At 38.8% G+C, this 21,233-nt stretch overlaps 2 protein-coding genes across 3 annotated transcripts; both read left to right on the top strand.

Moving 5' to 3' along the window:
* Positions 1 to 262: 262 nt before the first annotated feature.
* Positions 263 to 13,987, top strand: adam8a (ADAM metallopeptidase domain 8a). Its single transcript, XM_086093753.1, has 25 exons — positions 263 to 377; positions 478 to 575; positions 671 to 744; positions 833 to 911; positions 1,977 to 2,053; positions 2,394 to 2,598; positions 3,687 to 3,764; positions 3,869 to 3,937; positions 4,384 to 4,553; positions 4,628 to 4,709; positions 6,194 to 6,336; positions 6,428 to 6,605; positions 6,687 to 6,776; positions 6,893 to 7,088; positions 8,831 to 8,912; positions 8,993 to 9,170; positions 9,244 to 9,330; positions 9,423 to 9,507; positions 10,945 to 11,053; positions 11,138 to 11,336; positions 11,595 to 11,642; positions 11,746 to 11,802; positions 12,664 to 12,714; positions 12,787 to 12,867; positions 13,190 to 13,987. The coding sequence occupies exons 1-25, from the start codon at positions 332 to 334 to the stop codon at positions 13,232 to 13,234; spliced, it is 2,607 nt and encodes an 868-aa protein (XP_085949879.1). The 5' UTR covers positions 263 to 331; the 3' UTR covers positions 13,235 to 13,987.
* A 637-nt stretch (positions 13,988 to 14,624) lies between these two features.
* spef1 (sperm flagellar and cilia associated 1) lies at positions 14,625 to 20,910 on the top strand. Of its 2 annotated transcripts, none has more exons than XM_086093343.1 (7): positions 14,625 to 14,816; positions 15,250 to 15,361; positions 15,832 to 15,979; positions 16,046 to 16,091; positions 18,314 to 18,398; positions 18,829 to 18,934; positions 19,269 to 20,910. In XM_086093343.1, exons 1-7 carry the CDS (start codon positions 14,708 to 14,710, stop codon positions 19,404 to 19,406), a joined length of 744 nt encoding a protein of 247 aa, XP_085949469.1. In that variant the 5' UTR covers positions 14,625 to 14,707; the 3' UTR covers positions 19,407 to 20,910. The 2 variants fall into 2 exon arrangements, with proteins under 2 accessions (XP_085949469.1, XP_085949470.1); XM_086093344.1 differs by having other exon boundaries at positions 14,671 to 14,873.
* The last annotated feature ends 323 nt before the right edge of the window (positions 20,911 to 21,233 follow it).

Raw genomic sequence — 21,233 nt, 5'->3', positions numbered from 1 at the left:
TTTTAGGATGACCACTCATTTTAAATTCGTTGTATTTGTATTTCCATGTTTTGATTTTATAGCCAATTTGTAAAGTTTTGCCGATTTTTTTTTTTAACCCACACGGCGTCGTACAAAGTATTAAAGGGTTTTTGAAGCGTAAAGTTGGAGGTATTTTTTTTAAAATATATTTATGTATATACATATATAATTATTATCTTGTTATTTCTACTCGTCAGAGGCAGGGTCAGTTTGAGGAAATTACAACACAGAGGGGCGGAGAGATGCTAGTCGACTCTTCGGCATTTTCTCAGACGGTTGAGCTCACAATGACTGAGTCCGTCCAAGCAACATGACCCACTTTGGATATTTGATATGGATATTCTTCTCCGCGTGGGGTAGTTCTTTTTTTCCCCCCTCCATATATCTCGCTTTCTATTTTCTTTTTTCTTTTTTTTCACTTTCTTTGTTGGCTCATTGCGATATTCCTATTTGCAGGGAGTGTGTGGACTCTACCTCATGTGATGAAATATCAAACAGTGACACCTCAGAAGCTGAGGAATCCTTCTCACATCACTAATGCTGCAACCAATCAGGTAAATCACTCACTCACACACTCACTCTACAGCACAACCTCATTTTAACCTCTGGAACAACCACTTATGTACATGCAATATTGTGTGTTGTGTAGAAGTACCCTGATGTACTGCAGTACTCTGTGATGATTGCAGGACAAAATTGCACACTGCACCTGGAAAGAAATAAGTAAGAGAGGTTTATATTTATCCACTTGAGCGCACGTTTGTGTACATATTTACACTTACTCATGTTTCAACCAACTTGATCATTTCAGGGAGCTTATCGGAAAAACCTTCTCTGTGACACATTATTCTGAGCAAGGCACGCAACTAACAGCAACTCCTGCTCTTGAGGTATATGTTGTTTTATGAGGCATGTGTGGATAGAATTTGGAGTGTATGTTTTTAAAATACACCATAAAGGAAATAAATATATTAGTGCAGGGCAAGGGTGGGAAAACTTTTTCTTTTCAGGGGCCATTTCACTTTTTTAGTTATTGGGTCACAGCCTACTAAATTTATGAAAAATATAATATAATAATGATCAAATAAAGCCTTATTATTATATACTGCACATATTACAAATTAAATATTAAGTAAATTCAATTTCCCTTTGGGGCAACCAAAAAAGTTCAAGGACTAGCAAATGTGTGGCATTATGCCTACAGGAAGAACACATGCATTGAAGAAAGTAAGTATTGATAAGAACGCCTCTACGGGTTTTACTTTGTAAAAAGTGATTGCCAAAGTTGGAATCAAGCATTGTCCGAAATGTCTGGATAAGGCATTTAGATGACTAAAGGGTCTCTAATCCAGAAGTTCTCAATCGGTCTCCCTTTGGGACCCACATTTTCCCATGGCCCCATTTAAGTTGTGACCCACTTTTATAGACGTCAGACAAGGGAAAAAACTTTTTTTGTGTGTGTCTACATTGCATATGCTCTGCGATTGGAAAAAACATCTGCGATAGGGTCCTGCTCACTCAAAATGTACGGATGGCTGAGAATGACTGGTCTAATCTAACCCTGGATCGCTTAATGACTAATTTGACAGTGCGTCCAAATACTTTGTGTTCATATCAGCCTTTTCAACACAGGAGATTGTTGCATGTATTAATCAAGTACAGGATATCCTGTGGCATCATACCCATACATTTTGTACTTTTCTCAAATTTGCTTCATATCCACCCAGTACACGATTTGACGTGTGAGCTGGGCACGTTGATTTCTTAATGACACAGTTCCTTCCTCTAATGCTGACGTCTCATACAGGAAGTTGGTTAGTAATGCTAATGTATGTTCTTGATTTTTCATTCCCATCTGACCGTGACTCATAAAGTGCAACACATCAAACTTGGCCTCATTTTATGCTGTCATTATAGTATGTGTGTTTAAATCTGTCTGTTCCTGACATATTCAGAATCACTGCTACTACCACGGACACGTCGTGGGGGTGGACGACTCCTCCGCCAGCATGGAGCTGTGTTCAGGATTAAAGTAAGGGTTTTTTTGTTGTTGTTTTTCCCCGCCACCCCCCACACTCCCCCTCATGTAAATGTGATTCCAAACAGGTTATTGTTGCCAATGCTTGGCATGCAAAATTCACTTAAAGCCATTATAGTTTGAGACTGCCCATTATGACTCATGTCCAGCATGTTAAATACAGACTCCACTGCAGCCGTTTCCTCCATTAGAATTAATAAGATTGAGTATGACTGTGTCTGAGATCCAGATGTCTGTTATATATTACATATTTTCTAGTAACAAGACTTACAAAGGGACTTCAGTTTGACCTTCGTCTCTACACCTTCTCTGAAATTCCTGTTTTTCCCTGCAGGGGGTTTGTGCGCTTCCAGGATCAGACATACCTGATAGAACCCCTGGCCTCTCAGCAGGCTGAAGTTCACAGTGATGAGGGTCTTCACGCAGTTTACAATTACAAACACCTGAGAAGGAAGAGGAGCTCCTGTTCCCATGGAAACACAACCATGTACTACGATCATGGTGCTCGTCCGTCTGGACTGTTCCAGCTCAGCAGTCTGGTGAAGACACACGCAGCATTTTTGAAATATGGGTTATGAAGCAAAATCCAGCCGTTTTTTAAAATCCATCTCGACCATTTTGCCACTTGCTGTCGACTGAAGATGACATCAATGTTGCTAAGGGCTCAGGCAACGACCAATCACAGCTTACCTGTTTTCTGAAGCTCCGCTGTGATTGGTCATTACCTGACACCTGAGCAACATTGATGTCATTTTCAGTCGACAGCAAGTGGCGAAATGGCCGCCCCCTGAGATGGATACAAACGGCTGGATTTTGCTGCTTAACTCATATTCCAGTAACGCAATATTAACCAGAATACCATATTTAAACTAGTGGGGCTGCATAGAACATAATGTCAAGAAAATGTTTGGGTTAACTTCCCTTTTAAAATGTAACCCAGGGGCAGCAGATACAATGAAAACAGCAGAGGCCCCAAAATCGAACCCTGTGGAACACCACACGTTCCGTTATACATTTGAATTCATATTGCACATATTCATCCGCCCACTTTCTTTTATTGCTCAACATAGTATAAAGGGATTACAATAATAAAGAAATCGCACGATGTACCATCACAACAGCCACAAGTCGACCAGGCCAATTCATGTAGCGTGATCTTCTGCAGCCATTGATACCTATCATCACAAATCATTTGTGTCGGGTGTGTGTCTTGACTTCTGCCGAACTCTTGAGACTGACTCACCAAACCCCCGGGGTTCGATCGAACCCAGGTTAAAAACAACTGCCTTAGTGGCACTGCCAATCAAAAGTAAGCATTATTACACTATCTTTATAAAGGGTGAAATACAGTAGATGGTTCATTTCCTGTATTGGATCTCATTAGTTTGTGTAGGTGCACCTAAAAAAAAAAACTGTCCATACAGCCATCATGCATAAAAGTGCTGGAATCACATTAGCTTCAATAAGGCATCTAAAGTGAACCACTACACGTCCCAAAGCCCATCAAAAGTATTGTTGAGTGCTACTGATTTGCTTCAAAACTTCAATTCCAAACGTCCAACTTTATATCCTTAATTAATGTACTTGTAAAAAAAAAAATCACTTGTAAAATGTCTAACTTCCTCAGAGAAGCAGAGGCCAAACTAAAGACGGTGGAAGAAAACCCAGAACAGTAGAGCTCGCTGTGGTGGTCGACAACACAGAGGTTTGATTCTTCTTCTCATATCAATAATACATTTGGATCTAATCAACAATACACATTGCCATATCAGGAATCGTACTAATGTACAGTAAATGTTTTCCTTTCAGTACAAGAGGTTTGGTAATAAAAGGACAGTGGAGGCCAGAGTGCTTGAAATAGCAAACAACGTTGACAGGGTAGGTGTCTCTTACACAAACAGAAACAGTCAGTACTGTGAAATTGTTGAATTCTAAAATTCACACAACTCTCGATGTGGTCTGGGAATATTTCCTGTGCATGCACAACATTTCCTTTGCGTCTGGATAGAAGAATTGAAGAAAAAGTGTACTGATACGGTCTGTTCCCTACAAGTGATTAAAAGGAGAAGATCTCTCACTTCAACTGTGAATCTTAGCACCTCAGCGGAGGAGTTTCACACATATCACACTTTGCTCGTTTGCATATTCTTTAAGAATTGGGCCAATGACTCACCAGACAGTTGACCCAACAGTGGTGGTCTGTGACCGTATTATAGAGTGTATCCTTGCTCATGTCTGACTCGCCTTTTGAACTTCTCCACATACTGCATTAAGTCATCCGTTCCTTTGAATGTGCTTAAGTGCGTTCTGCTGTTGCATTCCAGCTGTACCGTCCTGTGGGTGTCCGTGTCATGTTGGTAGGTCTTGATATCTGGTCGTACAAAGATCAAATCGAGGTCAGCTCCAATCCCGAGCAAACGCTCAGCCGCTTTCTCGAGTGGCGCCAGCGCAACCTCCTGCCGAGGATGAAGCATGACAACGCACAATTCATCACGTAGGACTCAGACATAAAGAGGCTTTCATCTGCTCTGACTAGCATGTGAAAAATGTTCTCTTTTTATTGTTTAGCGGTTTGGATTTCGAAGGCACCACGGTCGGTCTGGCCAACACAAACGCAATGTGCACCTCGAGCTCGGGAGCGGTCAATGAGGTGGGTGCTTTCTATTGTTTTATATAATTATCCATAATCATCATAAGATCTTTATAAACTGTCAGTTGTGAAAAGTTGGGCTTTGGACAAAATGTTGTCAATTTAGGAACTGGACAAATTAACAATCAAGTAATAAATAAATGATTGATTATTGTTATATCAATTTTAGGGATGTACGATACTATTTTTTCCAGACTCTTACCAGTACAAGTACTCAACTCATGATTAGTCACCAATACCGATATCAACTACAGATACTTCTAGTACTTTTTATACATAAAATTTCCCCCACAAACGATGACATAATTTTAGAGAAAGACCTTTATATCTCAAAATAGATATTCTCCCTAAAAAAATCACAAATTTAATGGCAATGTTGTATTCTTCTAATTACTAATTTCCAGTTCCTGATCATAAAATGGCTATAAGAGTGTTGCCTGGTATCAGAACACAACCATCACTAATCAATGTACTGTACAGTGTTCCCTCACTTTTCGCAGATAATATGTTCCATGCCCGCCCGCGATAAAAAAAAAATATATATATTTCTTTGTCATTAAAAAAGGTTCGGATGGATAATTACAAATAATTTATGCTTAAAGGAAAAGTATTATTACTAAATACAGTAATGCTGTAAGTTTCTTTTTATTATACTTCATGCATGAGTGTGAATTTTCATCGAAATGTTGTTATGAATAATTTGATACACTTTTGTTTGCATTGGTGCTATAGTGTATGTAGCGATTAACTTATAACGTTATGGACCCAAATAAAAATCCATAATAAGTGAACCGCGAACTAGCAAGGGACCACTGTATATGTTTATTAAAGATGTGTGAGTACTGATACGCGGCCCTATTGCAAAGTTTCGGTACTCGTGACGGCAGCCAATAACAGCAGGAACAAAAAATTAGAAAAATAGAAAATTGCTATTAATTTCATGCAATTTAAAGGAAAATGCTATAATAGGATAAATTGGTCTTTCTTTAAATTATCTGTCATTGGGTTTTTTGGGAGACTGGGGGGGATTTTATTTATCAAAAGTACTAGTGGTATCAGTACTTAGTATCGGTAAATGAAAAATTGATTTATATAGTGGTGTTATCTACACTATATAATCCTTGAGGACTACTCGAGTTGAGTACTCATACTCGTATCGTTCTGGAGGGAAAAAAAGGATATCAAACATCCCTATGTTTTTACATATATTATCGCTATGGTGACCACGATAGAGTAATGGTTAGCATGTCACAGCTTACAGTTCTGAATCTCAGCTGCAAATTGCCTTCTACTATGGAGTTTACGTTTTCTCCAGGAACATTCCAAAAACATGCAAGTTAGGTTGAGTGAAGACTAATTGTCCATAGATGTGAATATGAGTGGAATGGTTGTCTGTCTATATGTGCCCAAAGTCAGATATGGTAGACCCCAACTCTACCATTATACACAATTTGTATACAACACACCTCTAACTGTGCACACAGGATCATAACAATAACGCAATTGGAGTGTCCTCCACTATTACCCACGAAATGGGTCACAACCTGGGCTTGTCTCATGATACCGAAAACTGTATCTGTGGTTCTTTGACGTCAAAAAAAGGCTGCATTATGGCGGAGAGTGTTGGGTAAGTTAACTTAAGCTCCGGCTAAGCCTGATCTAACTACTGCATTCTCAAACACAAAGCAAACGTCAGGGCTTCTTGAATGTTCCTCTAGTACCGTGCCTCCAGAGATGTTCAGCAGCTGCAGCCAGCAGCAGCTCAACAGGTTCCTGGAGGAGATCAACCCAGCTTGTCTGTTGGATACCCCCTCTACTGGCCGCATTTACGGTGGACCAGTGTGCGGCAATGCCTTCCTGGAACCCGGAGAGGAGTGTGACTGTGGTAGCGTAAAGGTACATGGCGCTCACACAAACATTTACATGACCAAAGCTCAACAATGAAGGCTGGATTGTAACATTATGCTCGCTCCCAAGGAATGCAAGAATCCCTGTTGCAACGCTACAAACTGCAAACTTAGCGCAGGAGCCCAGTGTGCTGAGGGGGAATGCTGCCACAACTGTCAAGTGCGTAATATACGCTCTCCACATGATACTCAATGTGCTACTATGTGGCTGTGACAATTTGCAGGCTCGTCGCTTGTGTGTGATTAATTGCATTTGTGTTCCATCACCATTTGCAGCTGAAAGCGTCAGGCAGCGTCTGTCGGCTAAAGACAGGAAACTGTGACTTGGCAGAGCACTGCACTGGACTGTCCGCCTCCTGTCCTCACGACGCCTACGCCCAGAACGGCCTGCCGTGCAACCGTGGGAAAGGGTACTGCTATAACGGACAGTGTCCGTCACGGCAGCAGCACTGCAAGAGACTGTGGGGACCAGGTACTAAAATAAATTTTGCCTAATTCAGGGGTCTGCAACCTGTGGCCCTGGAAACAAATGTGGCTCTTTATTCCCGCTCCTGTGGCTCCCTAAAAAAAAAAAGAAAAAAAAAAAGGAAACATTTTCTCTTTTTTTTAAACATATTTAAATTTTTTAGATAAAATATTCTTTAATTTAATTAATGAACTGGATAAAAAAACAAAACAATAATATTAAAAAAATATGAAAGTCCAAATTTGTAAGTTGTCAGAAAAAGAGACAAAAGGTAGATGTTTTTTTTAAATACATAATCATGATGAGTGTCCAAAAGGGAAGAGGAAAAGCATGAATTTACCATATAATGTGTGCAAAATTGAAGGTCGAAAAAATTATTTTTAAAAAGGCAGAAAATAAAATGTTCAAAAAGTAACCATAAAATGTCCAAAAACAAAAGAAGAAAGGCAGAAAAATACCGTAAAATGTCTAGTATTGCCAAGTCAGAAAATTCATTGGGAAAAAAAGCAGAAAAGAAAACTTAAAAAAGTTAGTAGTATAAAATATCTAAAAACAAAAGCAGAAATCCCCAAAATTACCATAAAATGCCCACAAAATTGCCAGAAATGTCATAAAATTGGTAGCAAAAAAAGGCTGGAAAAAGTCCAAAAATAGCCATAACATTTGAAAAAAAGGAAGAAAATAGGCAGAAAATTAGTGTAATATGTTCATAAAATTGCCAAAAATGTCAGAAATTTGACAGAAAGACAGAAGTCTAAAAATTTTGAAAAACTAAGTCTGAACAATTGCACACACAAAGAGGCTCAGGGTGTAGAGACGGTCGTTCAGTAACCAAAAGGCCGGTTGTTCGATCCCCGCTCTCCCCAAGTCATGTGCCGTTGTGTCCTTTGGGCAAGGCTCTTCACACACATTGCCTCCACTCACACTGGTGTATGGAAGGTGCGAATGTTTGGTGGTGGTCGGAGGGGCCGTAGGCGCACACTGGCAGTCACGCTTCCGTCAGCCTGCCCCAGGGCAGCTGTGGCTACTTAAATAGCTAACCGCCACCAGAGTGCGAATGTGTGAGCGCATGAATAATGTATCCATTCCATTGTAAAGCGTCTTTGAGTGTCTAGAAAAGCGCTATATAAATCTGATGCATTATTATTATTATTATAGAAAATTCAAAAATAGAAGATGAAAGGTAGAAGAAAATGAAACTCACAAAGTATTGACTGCTGCATATTTAATGTTATGTTGCAGCTCATCACATTAGACTACCAACACTAACACACTTCTGTATTTTGTTCATTATTATGTTCAAAGGTTTTGCAGTTCCAGACAGATTTTTTGTATTTATTTTATCTAAAATGGCTTTTTTGGCAGTGAAGGTTGCTGACCCCTGTTCTAAATCCTCATCCTCATTTTACTGACTCCGTGTCCAACTAAAACTATGTTCACCATCCTTGCAGTTAATTAATCCAAAATGCGGAATGCACTTCCATTAGAGTCTATAGACAAAAAGTAGTTAAAACACATTATGGAGCCAGGCATTTCCATCAGACTTGATTGTTTAGTTTATTTTTGATTTAATTAGATGTATTTGTGTTTTTCCTGTATTAATGGTGAATTATATACCAAATGAAGCACTTTGTGAATCCTGTCTATTCTGTATGAGCTATATAAATGACATTTACTTACATACTTACTAAAGAACTACAGTATTATCTTTATTCTGTAACAGAAATCAACTTGTGTCTTGTTTGTAGATGCCGAAGTCGCTGCTGATGCTTGTTTCTTCCAGCATGGAGGCTGCAGAAACACCTTGTTTATGCGTAGATGTTCTGGCCAGTATGTTTTGACACATACTAGTACATCAGTGTTGCATTCTTGATCTTGTGATTCATTGCTTTGTGTTGGTTCGGTTGCAGAGAGCAATCATGCGGGACTCTCTTCTGCTCGGGTGGATGGGAGTTCCCAGTGACATCCAGGAAGTCCTTTTACAAAGTAGGAAATGAGGAATGTAACGAGGCGACCATGAACCCTGAAGACAACTACCCTGCAGACCTGGGCATGGTGCCCACTGGTACCAAGTGTGGCAACAATATGGTAAAGATTGTTGCTTTAGATTGTGGCTTCCTTAGACTACACGCGCTAAAATGTGTGTTGATCTGTTTTTAAGGTATGCTACAACCAAAAGTGTCAAGACATCAGAAATATAAGAGCATATGGAACCAATGACTGCTCCGCTAAATGCAACAACCATGGGGTGAAAATCTTCCCTCCACACACACACACACACACACACAGGCACGCTCAATATTTGAAGCATCCCAAACTGACAGAATTGATCTCCAACAGGTTTGTAACCATCAGAGCAAGTGTCACTGCGATCCTGGCTGGGCTCCGCCTTTCTGTGATGTGCTGCAATCGGAAGTGTCCGAAGGTATTGTACACAATCATGTGTATCATAATTGTTGTGTGGCTGCAGACAGTTACAGGATCAACTACAGGAAACTTTCACTTTAAACTCTGTCATGCTCTTTGTCCAACGTAATCCATTGAGTTTGATTGGGTTTGTATTTATTTATTTTGATTATTGTACACAACAGTAACAAATACAATATGGCTCTCTAAAAACAGTTGGGTAAAAAAATAACCCAACTATGGGTCCAAAATGGACCGATCCTCTAATTGGGTCGATTTGACCCAAGTTTGAGTCAAGAAATGGGTCTTTTAGTGTAAAACAACTCGTAAATATTGGTCAGATCCTTTACTTGGGTCAAAAAATCCGGTCATTTTGTATAAAACAACCCAGAAATTTGTAAAGTATAAAGTGGATCGGTCCATTTTAGAGCCATAATTGGGTTACATTGACCCAACTGTTTTTAGAGTGAGATTCAAAACATACATTCCCAAATGTTTAATTTAAAGAAAGAAATGTGTTTAAATCTGTATTAGTAGTGTAAGAATACAATTCACAGTTCACTCACCTATGGAGGACATTTATTTATTTAATTTTGGCACTTTTGGTCCTCCACACTCACCAACTGTGGCACGGCTAATTAAAGAACATACTGTATGTAGCATACTGTATGTCACACTAAAAGCAAGTCAAGATGCCCTGATGGTTTCTTTGTGTATGACAATACAGTAGTCAATTTAGTTTTAGTCAGATATTGAATTAGTTGGCCCAAACAAAATTCGAAGTGCAGTTTATGATGACATTTTTATTAAGAACTTAGAGGTAAATAAATACATGTTGTAGTGTGTGAGGCAAATGGTGGTCTCAAGGTTTGAGTGTTAAAGATAAAATGTTTAGTGTATTTTCTCAAATGCCGGCCATGCCTCTAATAGACACTGTGCCCATTTGAATCATTAGGCGCATCAAAAAGCCAAACTTTCCCCCAAATAAAGTTGGAAAAAATACATGTAGTAACTTGATCTCAAACACTACAGTATTTTCCAAACACAGAGATTAAATAGTTTGGTTTAAATAGATACAGAAAGAGGAGCTGAGGAGTCAAAACAAAGGGAGGATATAAACAGTGTGGCTCCACTAGTATAATCATGAACTTCAACAATCACACAAACATCAAACGAATTGCACTGATATGATGGTCAGTGTACTGTACATGCAGTACACAGTTGTAGATGAGCTTGATGAGAATGTGCATTACATGTGACTTTGCCTTGCTTTCTTACTTGGAATGTATTCCACATGGAGTCAGACAACTGAGCTCTTGTGATCAAATGGAGGCACCGGTAGAAGTGATTTCACGGAATTTCCCTTCGTAGCCACAGTAATGATGTTAACTGACATTTACTGTCGCTCCCCTCAAGCAATGAATGGTTATTGATCATGTGATGTGCGTGTTTACAGGCGGGGGCCTGGGGCTTATTGTGTCCCTGGCCGTAAGCTTGCTCATAGTCGCGGCCCTTCTCATCGGAGGTTTCATGTGCTGCAGCCAGAAAATGCAACCTTCAAAGAGGTTTGACATTCAACTCGCTTGACCTTGACAGATCAATGAGCCCTCATGTTTTTTTTAATCTTAATTGTTGTGTGTATTTTACAGATGCCTCCAATCTACCTCAGGACAGACGAATCCTTTATTTCCATCAAGCAATGCACGGGGCAGCCCTCATCTTCGCTCCACAACCATCAGCCAGCCAACGTTTGTGGAGTCTTCAGCCACGCGTGTGTGTAAACCGCTTTCCTTCTCCGCAATTGGACCGTCGAGTGAGACGTTGAAGCACTGCAGAAGAGCTCCTGAGGTTTGTCAGTTAGATCGTGCAGCTATTGCCTCTTCAAAATGTTTTAAAAGCCAAAGACAACAAGGAATGTAAAAATTATACATATTTTGGGGATCCCAGACATAAGTCTTCATAATTGTCTCTGGAGCATTGCCCCCAAAGACCCATTTTGTGTCTGGAACCTACAACTTTCCAGTGGCTAAGCCAAGTCAAAGTCAACTCCTTGCAGTCTGTCTAGCACTCATCATGCTTTTCTTTCCACTTCGTTGTGTCTTGCAGCCCCCCAGAAAGGAACCAACTGTACCTCAGCCATCAAAGATACAACAGGTAACGTGATCCAGACGTTAGTTCAGAACCCCCACGAGAGACGCCCTTATCATCCTTAATGGTTGTTTCTTCTTAAGTCACGTAATGCTTTTGTTTTTTTTAGGGCTTAAGGCCTCTTTTGCAACCACCAGCAGTGCAGAACAAGCCTATCTACTCTGAGGTAATATACAGTATAAAATGGAACGTAATTCAATTTAGCAAATTGGCTAATCGTTTTAATCATGCATTCACTCGTTATGCTGTATATATGGATAGACAGCATTGAAAGTGAAAGTTGCCACACACACAAAAATTGTTATTGTCCGTACATTGAGAACAGAGGAAGAAGTCTGGAAAGGAATGGGTGTTGAAACACCCACAACCCACGCGGGTGCTACACCCCTGCTAATAACTCATCTTTGTTATTAGCTTTGTTAAAGTGGAAGTCAACCTTAAACATTTCTTGAATGTGATCTCACTAGTTTGACATTATGACAGTATGACATTCTGATTAATGTTACATTTGTGGAATAACAGTTATGAAGCAAAATCCAGCCATTTTTATACATTTCAGGGGGCGGCCATTTTGCCACTTTGCTGTTGACTGAAAATGACATCAATGTTGCTCAGGCAACGACCAATCACCAATGTTTTCTGAAGCGGAGCTGTGGATTGGTTGTTACCTGAGACCTGAGCAACATTGATGTCATCTTCAGTCGACAGCAAGTGGCAAAATGCCCGCCCCCTTAGATGGATAAAAACGGCTGGATTTTGCCATTTAACTCATATTTCACCAATTCAATATTAACCAGAATACCATATTTAGACCAGTGGGGCTGCATAGAAGATATTATTGTCCCAAAACAATGGGGGGGTTGACTTTTTTTATTCGTAATTAATCTGCGAAATTCAGATATTTTTGTTCAGGGCTGAAAAAAAAAAAGGCCCCTGCACCGTTCCTGTACTGTGAGAGGCGTGTCCTAAAACTTGGGTCTACATAACATGATTCGTCAGTCACATATTGATTTGTGTTTACTTCCAGGCTCGGCCACTACCTCCGTCCAGACCTCTCCCGCCGCTTACATCCAAACCAGTAAGTCAGCATTTAAATGCGCACGTAGTAAATGTTTTTGTTCTTTTGATGTAATTATCTGCATTCTCACAGGTCACAAAGCCAAAACCCTTCACGCCTCCAGTGAAGCCAAAGCCCGCCGTCGTCCCTCTGCAGCTGCCTCACACTCAGATGGTACGAATTGACACAGCGGTGCTTCCTTAAACCCGCCAGACTCTCATTGTTATTCCCGAGGATTGTGATTATGGATTTTTGGCCATCATTCCAGCATAGTGATTTAATGAACAAGCAGTGGCTTGGAATTAGTACCATATTTGAGTCACTTTCAAAAATTGCTAAAGGTTTCCAAACAAATTTTAACTGGAGCTAAATTTATTCTGATACTTGTCTTACTAAATCTAAAGAAGTGCTAAATTCATCTATGTCTAGACGTCTGAAGAGATTTTATTGAAAGAAGGTAATGCGGTGCACTTGCTGATGGTATTTTTTTGTGAAGCTTGCAGGGAGAGCTGCCCTGACTCCACTCAGCAGACCCAGATGACTGAGGGGAATGGTTCCGCTTCTGAGATCCTCAGACACTGATGCTCTTATCTCACCTACAAGGACTAAAAAAGGAGAAGGAAAAAAAAAGCTCTCAAGAGACGGTGTGGGTTCATGCGAGGACGAGATCCAGCTGAAGGATCAACAACAAAAATAAGCGAAAGTGCTTTTTTTCTTTTTTTTACGCCATGAGGATTACCGCCGTCTGCCTTGCTTCTTTTTAAAACTGTGATTGACAGCTCTAATGGCTGCGTAACCAAGATGATGACGATGATCTGTTTGAAGGGAAACATCTCCTCCTCCTCTTCCTCTTCCTCGATCCTGAGATATGTGAAGACTTTATGATTGCACTGCTGATGCTGTAACTCTTTTCACATTGTTTTGGTACTAAGACAAATTGAGGGATTTTAAAATGTGGCACCAATTTGGGCACTTTAAAGAGTTTTGTATGATAAGGACAGAATGCAAATAATATGAATTTGCCTTGAATCCTTTTGTGGGACTGTATGAATGTATGAATTTGTGCTTGACGATTGTCTTTTTCTGATTTCAACACGCATCAATTTTAACTTCTCAAGGATTTTTTTTTAATTGTATGCACTATGCAGTAGTCATCAGCACATTTTCCCTTACAAAAGTAATAATAATTAATTCCTTATAACGAGGACTCAAATCTCAATTTGAGTTTCATTTATATTTATAAAGTACATCATCTGTGCATGCTTGTGTTTGAATAAAATTACAGACAACTTGATTTTTGCTTTGCACAATTATTTGAGGATGGTAGCCTATTAAATCACATCATATTATATTTATCTGCGCAGCATAGCCTTCCAGCATTTATTTGCATTTATCTATGATTGATTAATTTTTGCTGTTAGCATGAAAACAAATCTTAATCGATAAACTACCGTTCAAAAGTTTGTGAGTCACTTAGAAATTTCTTTTTTAAATAAAGCCTTTTTTTATTGTGATTTTTTTTTACCCTATTAACAATGTCTTGACTGATACTTGTGTTTCTGATTAATTTAAAACCATAAGGACATTTTATCAGTTGCAGTTTTTTTTTTTTTTCCCAACAAAAAAATAACGGAAATAAGTCAAGGCCAAGGGGGTGAATAAAAGTTGTACTACTTTTTTTTTTTTTAAGAACAACAAAGTTACTATCCAAGTGAGCCCCAAACTTTATAGCATACTATAGTGTTTTCATGGAACATAAAATGTAAACGTTTATTTTTTGTATGTCAAACCATAAAACACACTGTAAAATTACCCAAGGTAATACGTACATAAACTAACGCAATACAGTTTTAGCATTTAAAACTGCTCCTATTGGCGCCATTTCCGCTCTTTACGTAACACGGCCCCTTACACAGCGTTGCTTAGCAACCCTTTCAAACAACACAGCGAAATCGTCTGGCACTTGAAACGGTCAAAAGTTAATTTATAAAGTGTACAGAAACGCCAATAGCGAATGGAGCGAGAGCTAGACGAGGATGAGCTGCAGGATTTGTACGCGTGGATAGATAAAATTCGTCTTTCAAGACCTAAAAGAAACATCGCCAATGACTTCAGCGATGGAGGTACTTCAAGCTAGGCTAAAGCTAAAATTAGGACAACAATGAGCCACATCATTACGGGTACATGCACATCGAACATTCTGCTTTTAGTAAAAGCCTTTTACCAAAATAACTATCTTTATTTTGGTTGATAATGACAGAGATAATCTTTGTTTATTGACGTAAAGGTGTGAAATCACCAAGTGTACTTGAGTATTTAATAGCTATAGCTAAGGTGTACATAAATGATAACGTGGTCGGTTCCTCTACGTATTCTGAATTTATAGTAAGTTTTTGTATTGTTTATTTTATTTTGTGGTTATAATTGTGTCTAAATATGAATAGTATATGAACAAAAACACTTCTAGGCCATAAATATGCGCAAACTATTTTTGTGTTATTGGTAACCTAATGATGTTGTATGAGAAGATTTCACCAATGTGTTGTCTGTCTACAGTGATGGCGGCTGAGGTTGTCAAACATTTCTTCCCAAAGATTATTGACTTGCACAACTACACTCCTGCCAGTTCCACTCAGCAAAAGCTCAGCAACTGGAACCTCCTTAACAGGCGAGAGACGCAACACATTGTCCATGCATTCATCCATCAAATAAATAAACACACTTGACTTGAAGCTTCCTGTGCTGTGTTTGTTTAGCCATGACTGAGGAACAAATTCACACAGCGTAAATATTTTTTATACAATATCCTGTATCTCATAAGTAATAAGTATAATTGTAGTGATGTAAAATGGGCACAATGGGAATGCATTATGTCGATTGCCACCCTACCCACCACTCTCAGTGGAGACATCAACATATTCAGTAGCTGAACTTAGCTAAACTCTCTTCATCTGGCCGTGAGAACCAGTCCAAACACAGTCCCGAACAATTTAAATGGCTCATGGCCAACCCTGAGGATCCCTGTGGTGTTTATCATCACAACATGCAACGTCGGTACAAAACGCCTTCCATCTGCTGCTCCTTTCCTAATTGGAAACAGATGTGTGTGCGTTGTTGAGTGTCATTTTGCATACACAGGAAGGTGTTTTCCAAGCTGAACTTCAATGTGCCTGAGAAGTCAGTGAAGAAGATTGTACTGCGATCCTCGGGGGTGATCGAGAGTGTGCTGAGCGACCTCAAGGAGAAGATAGACCAGAAGTTGGACCAAAAGACACACACCATATCAGTATGTAATGCCAGCCTACATAGACAATTGTGATATGTCTGTTGGTAAATGTTTTTTTCAATGCAGGATTTGGAATACTATGACACCAGAAACCCAGACAAAACTCTCACAGGTAACCACATCCTTGATTATTTTCCTCCAATAGAAATTGTGTCATCTACGATCCACCCATTTTCTATAGCGTTTATCCTGATTAGGATTACAGGTGAGCCTATACCAGGCTGTTTTTGGGTGAGGGGCGGGGTGCACCGTAGATTGGTCCCCAGCCCAATCAATTGGCACATTTACAATAATGTAGACTATGTGTGGCCCTAACCAGCCTGTTTTCCATCTTTCACTCCTCCAACACACCTGAATCAAATGATCAGCTCATCAGCCAGCTCTGCAGAAGGTCACCATCCTTTTTGAAACTAAATAAATGTGAAGAGCTACCAGTTGCAGACACACTTATGAATGAAAAAAATAGCTTAAATTATTTGGTGGTAAATCATCTCCTCATCATCGTGGCAGCCGCTAGATAGTCTCCACAAACGCTATTGTTTTGCCGCGCGCTACAAAAATGATCTTTGAATGTTTTTATTTTTTTATTTTTTTAACTCATTCGCTGCCATTGACGGCTATAGACGTCAAAAATTCATTTAAACTATTTCTATTTAACATTTTTTTCCATTTTTGTTAAGAGTATAAAAACCTAGAATTATTTTTGAACATTTAGAACAGATGTAAAATTTGTGATTAATCGTGAGTTAACTAGTGAAGTCATGCGATTAATTACGATTACAAATTTTAATCGCCTGATGCCCCTAATTTATGATATTTTTTTAATAATCTATTTTTTTAGAGAGAAAAGATTATTTAAAAAAAATCGTAAATCGTAATTAATCGCATGACTTTATTAATTAACTCATGATTAATCCCAATTTTTATATCTGTTCTAATACAATAAAAAAAATCTAGGTTTTCAAACTCTTGTTAACAAAAGTGGGAAAACATTTTTACTAATAAAAATAGTTCAAATGAATTTTTGACATCCATAGCCGTCAATGGCAGTGAATGAGTTAATAACAAAATATTTATACTTTAAAACATTTTTTTTACACCAATACACATGTGATTTAAAAAACATGAAAAAAATAAACTACATTTTGCGGTTTTGTTTTTTAGTAATGAAGAAATTTAATTGTGCTGCTATTATTAATGCGCCTGCCTTGGCCACTGGATGGCTGTAATGTATAATACAGTCGTGCAGACACAAACGAAGAAGAATAGACTTCTTCTACTATTACTGTAACTCATTAAGTTGTTGTAATATTAGTCTTTTCGTAGAGGATAAATAATGTACTGTAAGCCTGTGAGTATTGTTAAATTATCCATCTACGTGTTGTTACATCATTTGTGTAAAATATCCCTTCTTTGAAGGGTTGTAAACAAAAACAAAAAAGACTGTTAGCCGTTAGCACATAAATAGCAATTTCCGTTATGTTAGCATTAAGTTAGCAGAGGGCGTTCGTAAAGCTATGTTGGTTGTTTTCAATAGACAACATGCAATTCTCTTGGTTCGATGATAGATTTCAACTGGGAGTGGCATTAAACAGCTTGAAGCCTCTTTTTGAAGAAGAAGAAGAAGAAGAATTTGACGTTATTTGCCAGAGTGATGCTTATTGTGAAATAAGTTGCAAGTCAAAGCAAAAAAAAAAAATGAAAATTGCATTTCACTACATTTTGATATCACTTTGAATCTGATTAATTGTTCATCCCTAAATATGACACATGCTAATTCTAGAGGATTTTCCCTGATCCTCTCTGCTACCCGCCCTGCAAGTGCATGTCATTCTATCGAGATCATAGTGACCACACCCCCCCCCCCCACACACACCCACACACACACACACACACACACACACACATACACACACACGATAAGCAAATGTCGCAACCTTTTGGGCGTCAATCCCTGACATGGCTCTCCTCCAATTCTCACACCTCATCCGTCCCGCCAAATAACCTTATGAGCTGACCTCAGACCAGCTCCTCTTTCCTCTCCTCCCCTCCACCCGGCGTGCTATCACAGAGAGACACAGAGCACACATCCTTATATCAGCAGATGGCCTTATCACTGAGCAAAGATCAGCATGGCAGAACTTCAAGGCCTTCCCTTTCTTGTTCTGCTTCTCCTCATCAACCTCATCCTCCATCTTCCCCCGGCCCATTGTTTGTGCTCAGGAGATTTACTGGACTTCTTACGGTGTCCAACAACAGCAAACTATTCACCTCTTAAGACGGGTCGACATGATTGTAGAGGGTGTGTCACACATTTTCTTCTCTTTGCTCCAGAGCTTAGTCAGAGTGAGGCCAGATATCTGTCTGAGATGGTACGCGTGGAGGCGAAACGGGATGACAAGTTAAAAATGGAGACGAGGTAACAAAATCAAGCTTCACACGGATCACTGCCATCTACTAAATGAACAGAGAAATAAGTGGAATCTTTTGGGGGGGGGGGCAGCATGGTTGCATAAATATGCACACCCTTCAGGTCAAACAATGCTATTTGTAAAATTTCCATCTAGGAAAGACAGAAGAATATAGCAGATTGCTGTCACATGCATGACACAGCCAGTACTTGCCAGAAATTACTGCATCTTTTCTACTGAACATTTCCAAAAATATTTCCTTTTATTTTTCTCTTGAATTACAGTCCCCTTTCTAGTTGGAAAAATGATTCATCTTTGTGTCATTTTTTAATGCCCAAAACCCACAATTTTAACAAGGTGTGTGGACTTTTTGTACATGCACTTTAAATAAAGGTTTTGTTATGTTTTTTGTTTTTGTTTTTGTTTTTAATGTTGCAGCAAACTACAACACGCAGCTCAGTTTTACGCCAACTTGGACCCAGCTGTGCGCCACATTCTAAAGGGAAAAGAGCATGCGGCCATGGCTTTGCAGGAAACAGTGGAGGTACACACACACACACACACACACACCAATCTGTCAAACACATCGCTTGACTTCTCTTCCTATTTTCATTCTCTGCTGGGGAAAAAGCAAGTCATAAAGACATTTTGCAGGTGTGCACGCATATATAACACAAGCTGTGTCAGCAGTGGTCAGTGAGTCAGTTTCACCTCAGCGGATATTTTAACGCTCAGTGTGTGACAACATCTGCATGTGAGGCAAGAGGCTACTTGCAACACTTCCTCTTTTTTTCATCACGCTTCGCTGGACTTTTGAGTCATGAGTCAATACACTGCCTGTGGTTTTCCCATCTATGTGTTGTCATGTGTGTGCGTAGATCCTGGAAATGAAGGTGAACAAGTTGGAGCGCCTGGTGCAGCTCAAGGACATGCGGATAGACGAACTGAGGCACAATCTGGAGATGTGTACCTGTCTGAAAGGAAAAGAGACCGATTCCAAAACCAGCAGTATTTAAGCGATTAAAACAATTGTTTGGCTCTCTTGAGAAGTCAACCCCCAAATATTTTTCTTTACAGTTATATGTGGCGTCTAAACACGATATTCTGATTAATATTTTATCCAGCTTAGGGGTTTTGTCCAACATTTTGCCACTTGCCATCACCTGAAAACGGCTTTCCGAAGCTGAGTTGTGATTGGTCGTTACCTAGCTGTGATGTCATTTTCAATCTGTGGCAAGTGGCAAAATGGCCGCCCTCTGAGGTGGATGTTGCTGCTTAACTGACATATTCCAAAAAAGGCTATATTAATCGCAATGCCGTCTTTAGACTGGTGAGGCACATACAACATTTTGTGAATTCATTTTCGGGTTAACTTCCCCTTCAGTTGCACACTTTGAATTATTTGCTTAGCTTTGATTTATCCCTTACAAAAAAAGAAGCAAGGTTCATGTGTATTTCACAGCTAGCTAACGTTAGCTGTTGACTTCACTGGCTGAACGTTGGTACGATATGTACAAATATAGTATCTGATTTAGAGCTGTCAAACGATTAAAATTTTCAATCAGATTAATCACATCTTCAAATTTCGATTAATCACGATTAATCTCTTGATTAAAAAGGCTTTTTATCAATATTTTTGCCCGCCAAATTTAAAGACCACCTGTTGTGTTTTTTTTTTTCAACATTTAATTTTATGAGGACGTCTTCAAAAAATGTATACACTGCACACACTCATCCTCCTCTTTTTCTAATCAGTTAATTACTTGCAAAATTGATCGCAATAGTTTGACATGAACACATTTTCTGAATCATTTATTAAATGCTTTACTTTAATTCATGTAGTTATGTTTACTGCTCAAGCACAACCTGTGCTACCTTTAATGTAACCATCCACTGTCAGTTTAAGGATCATCTGTGGTCAAAATTAATAGTGTGATTAATCTGCGTTAATACATGATTAATGCGATATTTTTTTGTGTTTAATTAATCAGTTAACGCCTTAACTTTGACAGCACTAATCTGATTATTACATCTTTTTTAAAACAAGAAGCAGCAAATGTTCGATTGCCTACTCAATTCTCTCAAGAACATAAGTTTAATCATTCTAAGTTAATAGAATTACTGTTAGCTTATATTTTTCTGCAATTGCACATTAAAATATACTGCAAAGGGTGCTTATTTATAGTCATACTTCTAGTTAGAATATTGTTAATAATAATAATAATTAAGAACAAATACGCCGGTAGTCAAACTCTATAGATAATTTATGTGGATTGCAAATACATGCCTTATTTATCCATAAAATAGTGAAACTTATTTATTTTGTGTTGAAAATAATAGGGATTTTTCATTTTTAAGTTAGTGTCAAGTGAGGGAGATTTACTGTTTATTTATTTGCCTTGTGATTTGCGCATACTGTATTGAGTTGATGTTGTTTTTTATTTTTTTATAATGAGGTTCTGTTCTGGTGAACCGTTAATGTGTAAACCTTTGTACAGCTTTTAACGTCTGGCCACCCAATACTCAATAAATTGTCTAACCACTTTATTTTCCCAGTGTGACATTTTGAATAATAAATAGGTCTCTTGAGAAATGAGCTGCAAACACAATGACATGCAGTGTTAGGTTTATTCGCAAGCACAAGTCTAAAAGCACAACCTATTTTTAAATCAATTCAGTGTGACTTTTGTTTAAAGATAGCACCTTTTTCCCCAACGTTGACGGTTAAGATGTGGCTGACGAGAAAGAATAAGTAGCTGCTGATTCAGCATCCCGGCCTCTAATGATAAAGCATTAGGTCATGTTAGAAAGCTGACATAAGTAGGTCAATTTTAGAACAGGAT

The sequence above is a fragment of the Leptonotus elevatus genome, chromosome 13 (assembly GCF_054856555.1).
Source record: "Leptonotus elevatus isolate MCC_2025b chromosome 13, RoL_Lele_1.0, whole genome shotgun sequence".
Taxonomy (NCBI): Eukaryota; Metazoa; Chordata; class Actinopteri; order Syngnathiformes; family Syngnathidae; genus Leptonotus; species Leptonotus elevatus.
The sequence above is the reverse complement of the archived record's forward strand: the minus strand, read 5'-3'. Positions and strand labels throughout refer to the sequence as shown.